General features: G+C 56.0%; 1 protein-coding gene across 20 annotated transcripts in view; it reads right to left on the minus strand.

Moving 5' to 3' along the window:
- Positions 1-9,002, minus strand: part of AXIN2 (axin 2) — a 33,500-nt gene extending 24,498 nt beyond the window's left edge. For 6 of the 20 annotated variants that reach the window (XM_077972546.1, XM_028836680.2, XM_077972544.1 and 3 more), the window contains exons 1-2: positions 8,769-8,996; positions 5,073-6,009 (exon numbers count right to left, since the gene is read on the minus strand). In XM_077972546.1, the coding sequence (XP_077828672.1) occupies positions 5,073-5,887 (815 nt within the window). In that variant the 5' untranslated portion in view covers positions 5,888-6,009; positions 8,769-8,996. Of the gene's footprint in view, positions 1-5,072; positions 6,010-6,786; positions 7,652-7,798; positions 8,072-8,112; positions 8,253-8,768 lie in introns of those variants that run through there. The other 14 variants (XM_077972547.1, XM_077972541.1, XM_077972538.1 and 11 more) reach the window with 7 other exon arrangements.
- Positions 9,003-9,470: the final 468 nt, after the last annotated feature.

Raw genomic sequence — 9,470 nt, forward strand, 5'->3', positions numbered from 1 at the left:
GACAAAAACAAAAAACACACACAAAAACAAAACCAGAGAGCTCCTATTTTCTCAAATACCCTAATTTCCTTCATCATCTTTATCATGATTTATAATGATTGGACACTGGTGTTTCCACGTTGAACACCTGTCCTGTGAAACCAGACTGTAAGCTCCATGAGGGACAGCCCTGTCCTCACACGAATCTCCGATGCTGAAAGTAGCGAGTGGCACGTGGCAGGGACTCAAAACCTTGTTGACTCTCCTTAAAGGACCTACGACCATCAGATGGGTTGCTGGAAAAGTTTTTTAGTTTAACAGGCATGGTGCAGCACCGAAAAAGCCAAAACAGCCTTAAATAGCATTCAAACACTCTTTCTTCCATGCCTTCAGTCCTGCTATCTTGGTGGTATTAACACATCAACCATGTCTCCAGTATAAGAGCTATACTTCAGCCTCTGTGGGGAGAAAATGACTCAATAGAAAATTCCTTCCTCCCAGCAAAAAAGACACCTAACTCAAACCCTATGTGTGCTCACACAGCTTTGCACTCGTTTAACACATGGATCCCAAAATAAACTTGTCTCCCTTCACTTCCAAAATAGAGGACTACTGTGTGACCAGTAATTAAAAATGGAATATACGGCTCTTAACTCAGTTGACTGCAATAAAGTACTTGGATTTTCCTACAATCATAACAAGACGGGGCAGAGAAAGGAGGCAGGGTTGTGGGGAGAGGCAGAGACTCAGTTTTTCAGAACTCAGACCTTTGTCAAAAGTGCCACATAATTTTAAGAAAACGGAGTGGGGCTGTTTTCTTGTGATTACTTTAAAAAAAAAAAAAAGGTGGGGGAAGAAACTTAACCAGGCTACGGTAATTGTACCCAGATGCTTTATTTCTTCAGGACTGTTGTGCTTCCAGTTGCTGCGAGGATTTTAAATTCCTACACAGAGTAGAGGCCTATGGTGCAGATTTTGCAACAGCCTCACATCCAGACTGGTCTGCATCCTCAAGTAAGCAAAGGGTTTTCAGCCTGCAGGTGGCAGAAACCCCTGGAACCTTCAGGGAAAGGAGGTGCCGGCTGCTTTCTGTTTTCCCCTATCCTGTTCTTATCTCCTCTTAATGAGATGCTGTGGCCCTGCCCTGCCCCATATACCAGACGGGAGCCTCCACATAGGGAACACAGAACTGACCCGATAGAACTGACCATAAGGGGTCCTCCTCCTCCTCCTCTTCCTCTTCCTCCTCCTCACGTTCCCTTCTCAAAACAATGCAACTTCAAAAGTATATGCTTCTAAGTCTGTGCGTTCAGGGCTTTCCAAGAGCCCTCTGCAAATGTACTCACAAGGTCACTGCCCAAAAGGCAATACCCTCTTCAACAAGCGTTTTCTAAGGCAAGATCAAGGGACACTCGGCAAGGGGCCAGGACTCCAACAGCACTGGGCAACGGAGCCTTTTGAAAACAGGCAAACTTTTACAAGTGGATCTTAGCAGACTGCCCTCACCAGAGCTTCCATCCTCTAATTGCGGACTACTGCTTCCAGCATATCTTTCCTATGGCATCATTTTCTTTGATAATTGAAGCCAAGCTTGATTCCAATGGCTCCGCACAAAAACGGGCCTCATCAGCGAGTCCTTTCAGAGAACTGGAAGCAGCACTCGGAGCCAGCAGAGGGCCATCTGCTGGGCCCGACTTCTTTTAACGGAGGCCAGAGCAGAGGGCCCAACGGGAGGCAGATGAGCTCCACCTTGGGCAGGACACACAAGGGCCCGTGCAGAAAGGCGAGGACACAGGGAGGGCTCTGTGCACCCAGCACCGTATTCTCCTCCCTAAAATAAATGTTGGCCCCGTGCCTAATTCCACAACCCCCCTTCGCACACACCTCAACACTGTGCGTGTGTCTGTGTGCCGGGGTTTTACACGTGCTGCTACCAACAAGTTGCTTTTGCTCTAGGTTATTTATAGCCATCGTCAAAAGTCCAGGCAACCCCCTCAACCACTCAGACCAGAGTCCTGCCCTCTGAGGATAATTCCCGCTCTTCCGCCCCAACTATTTATATTAAACCTGACACCAAATCAGTAAGGACACAAACAAGTCGTTAAAAATGAGGCTCCTTTGAGTGCCCAAGGTAAACACAGGGCTTGCAAGCCTGGCCAGTGCTTTGGGCATCCAGCTGCCAAGACCGCTCCTCAGCAGCTGATGAAGCAAGACCCTCCTGAGCAGGACTGACGTTTCTGTTTCATTCATTTTACTAACTTATTAAGCCCATCCCAGATGCCAGGTACTCTGCAGAATGAGTGAGTGTGCGAGGGAGGGAAGGGGGGCACTTAAATCTTACATGGGGATCTCTACATTCCAAGAACTAGCTGGAAAACCAGACTTCAGTTCAACAAGAAAGTTGAGGCATGGGGGACAGGGGGCCATTCTAAAACCTTACAATGGAAAATGGGCTAAGCCAAGAGTCACCCTTTAAAAGTGACATCCCAGGCCGGACGCGGTGGCTCAAGCCTGTAATCCCAGCACTTTGGGAGGCCGAGGCGGGCGGATCACAAGGTCAGGAGATCGAGACCACAGTGAAACCCCGTCTCTACTAAAAATACAAAAAATTAGCCGGGCGCGGTGGCGGGCGCCTGTAGTCCCAGCTACTCAGGAGGCTGAGGCAGGAGAATGGCGGGAACCCGGGAGGCGGAGCTTGCAGTGAGCCGAGATCGCGCCACTGCACTCCAGCCTGGGCAACAGCGTGAGACTCCGTCTCAAAAAAAAATAAAATAAAATAAAAGTGACATCCCAACCTGGTTGCCCTTTTGACATTATCATTACTAATTATACTAATTATAACACTTTGCGGCTGTTCAAAACGTTTGTCTCTACAAAAGGCTTTCATGTTTATTATTTTGGTCCTAATAACAATCCTATGACACAGACAGAAGGAATGGTGCCCACCCATTACATGTGGTTCAGAAAGGCTTCAACACCCAGGTAGTAAGTGGTGGACCGGGCTGGAACGCAAGCCTTGGAATAACTCAGCAGACCTTTTGATATACTGTGCACACACTCGAATGTCTTGCACGTTAAAATGATGTTAGATCATCTGGCTATGTCTTAAATTCTCTTTAAATATGCCCAGTTAAGACACATGAGCTTCAGAGAGTCCATGAAGATGCTTCATCTGAACCCAACAGTGGGAGGAAGCACACATGAATCTAGTATGGAAACTCTCAGGTCAATGACAAGCTGTCACCTCTTTACCAATGATGTCCACAGTTCACAGCCAAGAAGGCAGCCCTGGAAAACAGGAGCTTCTGCCCCTGCCTTCTGGATCTCAAAAGCTTCAGGAGTCGAATCCCGGTAATATCCCAGATGAGGCAAGCCCAGGCTGGGTCTCAATTGCCCACCCACAAAGGGGAGGGTTCACAGCAGAGCCCTGCCTGGGGAGAACATCCAAAACCACCTACTGCTATTTACAAAGGTGACACTCCGGCCCCGACAGTGGGAGACACAGAAGCCCCAGTCAGGAGGCCCCTGGAGAAGGAGCCTTTACCACGGCCCTTACGTAGTCTCAGCTCTGGCTGCCAGACTAGAGGGCAAGGAGGCCAGCGCCAGAGGCTTACCCAAATGTTTTCATAATGGTGCCGGCAGGCATAGCAGGTGCCCAGCGACTGACCCACTGCAGAGGCCAGACCCAGGGTCTTCCTCCCAGACAACCTGACTCCATAAGCATAAAGACGCTGAAACACCTCCCTGGAACCTGTGCTTCCTTGCAAAAGTCAACCTGGTTCCACTTAGGTGTAGACCAGATGTCTGAGTAAAACTGGTTCCCAAGCCACAAGCGCGCCCCCTGGTGGTTGGAGAACAAGCCCTTCCCCTCCTCGCCAACAGTCAACTCTCTCCGCCACCCCTAAAATCATGGCCCGCTAGGCTCAGACCTGGCCCCCCGAGAGGCTCAGGATCAACCATCTGGTGCCCACCTCTCTTCCTGCTGCTGAGCACTAGAGACCACACCCTACAGAGAAAGGGAAATCCAGAGGCAGCTATCAGATCGCATCCTGGGCCCCTAACACACAGAGAAATCCACACAGGCAGCAAGACACACCATTCAGAGAGCAGTCAAGTGCAGCCCCATTCCCTGCCTGTCATGAACCACACCCCAGAATAGAGAGGCTCATTCTCTTTTCGGATATCTGGAAGTCGGGAGGAGGGGAGAAAACAGAAAAACTCATTCTAACAAGAGGTCTGAAGTTGCCTCCAAAGGTCAAGAATCTTAAGACTTGGCCATTCTGCAAAGAACTATTTGTCTTTGAAGCCTCAAAGAGAAAGTACTCCAGGGCCCCAGAACTCCCGGGCCAAGATCTCTTCTCCATCAGCACTAACAAAATAATCAACTGAAGTCTGACCCTCGGACTCATGAGCATTTAAAACCTGGATTAATATGCCAGCAGGCTCTAAAGCTAAGGGTCCTTCATTCGGGAAAGTCACAGGACCTTCCCTAGTTAGAGGCCTTTCTTGCTGGGTAAATATCTAGTTCTACAAAGAGAACCACAAACTCAGTTAAGCCAATTGCTGGCTCTTATCTTAACAGAAAAGTTCAAAAAAAAAAAAAAATCCCACTTACCCCTCAATGGGTGCACACATTATTTCCTGTGCCTCCACCACAACCCAGCTGCCTCCCTAGCCACATTAATTCCACCCCCTACTGATTAGTGGTGAAGTGACCCCTTCCAAAACCAGCGCTTAGTGGATCTGGTGACTCAGAGGCATCAAAAGCTGCTGTCCTCTCTCTCTCTCTCTCTCTCTCTCTCTCTCAGCCGCTTCTGAGACACTGGCCCGGGATAATAAGTAACCCACATTAGTGAACACTCCTTGCCACTGTTTGATGTCAGCACTGGAAGACTGCAGGTATTTAGCCGTATGTTCATCACTTTCCCCCTCTTTAAACAACAAAAAGCAAGATCAAAAAGAGTTCATGGCCAGCAGTCCTAACTCTCAACAGACCTGTCAGTCTCTGCAGCACACCCATCCATCCACCCACCATACCTAAAACATCTGCAAAGTCCACAGCATCAGCCCACCCACCCTCGTCCAAGTCTCACCTGTATCCACTGTCAACAGTTTCCGTGGACCTCACACTCGCCGTCGCCCTCAGAGTTTTGCTGGACAAGCCAACCACAGTTGGCGAAAGTTTGCACTTGAAGTCGGCACAAGTCCACTCCTCTTCTTCATTCAAGGTGGGGAGATAGCCACACACGACCTTTAGGCTCCCGAGTCCCCCATTACTCATGTAAGCTGTGTTTTCTCCCCCACTCCTCACATATTCGAGGTATATATCAGAAGTCAAAAACATCTGGTAGGCATTTTCCTCCATCACCGACTGGATCTCGGTCTGCGCCTGGTCAAACATGATGGAATCAATCTGCTGCTTCTTGATGCCATCTCTTATGTAGGTCTTGGTGGCAGGCTTCAGCTGCTTGGAGACAATGCTGTTGTTCTCAATGTACCTTTTGTAGATCGCTTTGGCTACTCGTAAAGTTTTGGCATCCTTCAGGTTCATCTGCCTGAAGCCATTGCAGGCAAACCAGAAGTCTAAGGTATCCACGCATTTCTCCCTCTCCAGGAAAGTCCGGAACAGGTAAGCACCGTCTTGATCGCCCAACAAGGAGTGTAAGGACTTGGTCCACCGGGTCAGAGGGGAATCCGGAGACGCCCGCCCCTCCGGCTCCCCCAACCCGTCTTCGTTCCGCCTGGTGTTGGAAGACACAGGCACAGGTTTGGTGACCTGGCCCTTGCCCACCCCTAGCTGACACGGTGGGGTCTCCCCTTCTTCCCCTGGCACTGGGGGCCGCGGGGCATCCTCACGGAAGCTGCTGCTGGGGTCCGGGAGGCGAGTCACCAACATAGCGCTACTCATGGTGAGGGAGCTCTTCCCACAGAGTTTGGGAATTTTTTTTCTTCCTCTTCCAGTTCGTCTCAGCAATCGGCGTGGTCTCTCTGTCTCTCTCAAGTCAGCAGGGGCTCATCTGAGCCTCCTCTCTGGAAAGAAAAGGAAGGGGGGAGGTGGGGAGAGAGAAAAGGGTATTGATCTAATCAAAACCAGATCTACCCAACATCAAAGCAAGAAAGTAAACAGGCTTTTCAACTCCTCAAATTCAAATCAAGCAACCCAGCTATCTGCGAGGTGCTCATCTAAAGTATCAGGCGCTGCTTTTCAAAGGCGAAATCTGAGCTCCCTGCACACTTTTCGGGGTTGGGGGTGGGAGGGAGCTGTTGGGAGAGGCGGGGAAGGTGAGAGGAGGGCAAGTGCTGGGGGCGGCAGGGGGACATCGGAGGTGTAAGACACAACCTTCCAAAAACCCACTCGGCCAGGGCGCACGCAGGGCAGCTCAGCCCGCGCCTCGCTTCCCCTACTTTCCCCTCCCCCGATACCATCAACTCCAAAAAGGCGCACTCCCAGCCGCTAGGCTGTGTGCAGGTGAAACCAATTTCGGTAAATTTTCCCCACTCGGCTCTGCACAGATAACTCGAGCTCCAAACGTGCCCTTCCCCGGCATCTGGTTCCCATTCTCCCCACCCGCCCCCTCCCTCTGCGCTCCCTCTTCCCACTCCTTAAAAATTCAGAAGATCCTCGTCCGAGAGAAGCCCGCCCAGCATAGGCGGATTGGGCTCCCGGACTCCCAGATTCAGCACGCAAACGCCCCCTCCCCAACTCAGATGTGAGTGTTCGCTGCGCGCCCCCTACCCCCGCCAAGAATCCAGCTCAGTCAACACCTCTGTCTTCCCTGACCTCCCCCAAACCAGAAACCAACTCACTCAGTGGAAACTTTGATCTTCAAACTTTGAGAGAGAGCTGAGAAGCCTCGGACTCGGAACCGTCGCCCCCGTGCCCCCAACCCACCTCCGCGAGCCGCGAAACCTACAAAACTGGATCACCAGCCATCTCACGCCACTACTGCCTGTGTCAAGAATCCCAAACTCTACTGATTTCAAGCCTGTCTTTTTTCCAAAAGAAAAAAGTCTTATCTAACCAATAAACAAGCTGCTTTTCCTAGCACGGAAAGGATCAAACTAGGAAGGGTAGGGGCGGACCGGGGGACGGGGTGCAACCCCGGGCAAGGAGCCAGGGACCCCGGGTCTGGGATGGGTGCACGCTGACCCCGACCGAAGCTTCGAGCCGCGGGGCTGGGCGGCGTGGCCCACGGAGTAGTGGGGCTGCCGTTAGCACCGCGCTACCCGGGCGGCAGGGAGGTGGGGCGGCCCCGTTACCTGGAAGACGAAGGCCGCCGAGGCCGGGCTCTCATGTCCTCCGAGCCCCTCCGGCCCGGTCCCCCGGCCCGAATGCAACCGAACGCCTCCAGAGCCCCGGCGGGCACACCTCGAGGCCGGAGCCCCGGGACGCGCCAGCAGCGTCCCGTGCCCGGGCGGGGGGTCGGTCCCCAGCGCCGCCGCTCGCAGAGGCGCCCGCAGAAAAAGCACAGAAAGCAGCAGCCTAGTACAGAAATGGCGACGCGCGGAGTCCTTGCCTCTCCGCAAAAGGGGCCGGGGCGGCCACGGGCGCGGGGCCCGGGCGGGGAGAAGGGACGCGAGGGACGCGGGCGCCCCGGACTTGGGCCGGTCCTGCGCGCAGACTGAGCCTCCGCCAGCTCTGTGGGCCCCTTAGCGCGGACCCGCAGCAGGGAGGGGAGAAGGGGAGGGGGAGAGAAGTAGGAGGAGAGGATGGGGCGGAGAAGAGGCGGGGGGCGGGGGGAGGGCAAGCGGGGGGCGCCGCTACCCTTTCATCCCACCTCTCAAAGGCACTCCCGCGCGCACTCACACCCCGACTCACATCCATAACCGCGACAGCGACGCGACCCCCGGGGGGTATCTGCCCGCTCTCCGCCCCCGCCACTGCAGCCACTCGGAGAAGTCTCCTCTCCCGGCCCCCCGCCAACCCGGTCCCCGCGCTGGGGAGGGGGCTCCGGCGCAGGGCGCGCGGGGCTGCCCGGCCAAGTCCCCCGGGAAGGCTGGGCGCTGGGGTCCGCCGCTCCCCTCAGCGCCTGCCCCTAGCGCGCCCCAAAATAGCCGGCCTGCCAACTTCAAAGGGCCGCCCCGCACATCAAAGCGCGCGGGCCGCCCGGCTGCCTCGGCCTCGGCACTCACCATTGATCCCCGCGCGCGATCCGCGGCGAGACCTCGCAGGCGCCCCTGGCAGGGGCCCGGCCCCGGCCCCCGGCTCGGCTCGCGGCGGCAGCCCCAGGCCCCCCCGGGCCGGCTGCGGCGTCGGGGAACATGGGGAGTCGCGCGGCGGGGGAGGGGGTGCGGGAAACAACAATCCCGGGATCAGAGCGAGAGCCACCGGCCGGGGAGGGGGAGCGGCGCGCCCCGCCGCCCCTTTTATGCAAAAGATCCGAGCGGGCCTCCGCCCCCGCCGCGGCCGTCCCCGGCCCCTGCGGCCCCCGCCCGGCCCGGCTTTCAACGCAGGTCCTGTTTCCAGCAGTCACTCGGCGCACCAAATGTCCTCCGGGCGCTTCCAACAAAAACTGCGCTGTGGATTTAACTGTGCACTTCAAAGGCGCGAGCCGAGCGCACGGTCCTGAAAGGGAGGTACGCGCCGGCCGCGCCCCGGGCCGCCCCCCACAGCCCCGCCGCTGCTCCTCAGGGCCGCCCCGCCCGCGACCCCCTCTAGGGCCGGCCTCCGCCTGGCCGGGCCCCCTCCCGCCCCCAGCGCCCACGCCGCGGCTCGGCGCGACCTCGCCCCCTGTCCGAGGGGGGCTTTCTTTGAAGCGGCTCAGCTGGGGCCGAGCCTCCACCCCCACCTTTTACAGCAGGGCCTTCGGCGGGCGCCTCGGCCGCCGGGCGGCCCCGAAATCCATCTCTCTGAGGGGTTATTTTTATTTCCCGGCTCTCGGGCTGTTACTGAGTTGCCAGGACCTTATCAAAGCGCAGCCGGCTCCAGCCGACTCCCCCGGGCCGGGCTCGCGGAGCCAGTGATCCCGCCGCGCCAATCACAGCCGCGCTCGGCCGGCCCGCGCCGCCCGCCTTAAAGGGACAGCGCCCCGCTCCCGCCCCGCCCCGCCCCGGTCCGCCCCCGCCGCACGCTCCGCTCCCGCGTTAACCCTTCCCCTGCTTCTCCTCCGCCCCCTGCCGGCCCCCCGCGGCCCGGAGGGCGTTCTCAGCCCGAGTTCTGATTTCTTCTTTCAAGTTCTCCGGCCTCTTTGCTCCCGCCTCCACCCCCTGCCTGCCCTCGCTCTCCCCCGCTCTGGAATGCAACAGTTTCTTGTAGCATTATGGCCATCGCAAGAACTGCAAGCAAGCAGATTTTTTTTTTTCTATCATCAAACACTTTTCTACTTCTATTCAAGTTTCCCTGGGAATTTGGGCTTGGAGGACTTTATAAAGGGAGTTCTGGCCCTGGGGTTGGCTGGCCCGCTGTCATAGGGCGGACTCGGGGCCAGCCGCTGGAGGCGTGTGCATGCCTGTGCGCGATTGTGCACGTGCATCTATCTGAGTTCGGGTAA

Source organism: Macaca mulatta, chromosome 16 (assembly GCF_049350105.2).
Source record: "Macaca mulatta isolate MMU2019108-1 chromosome 16, T2T-MMU8v2.0, whole genome shotgun sequence".
NCBI lineage: Eukaryota > Metazoa > Chordata > Mammalia > Primates > Cercopithecidae > Macaca > Macaca mulatta.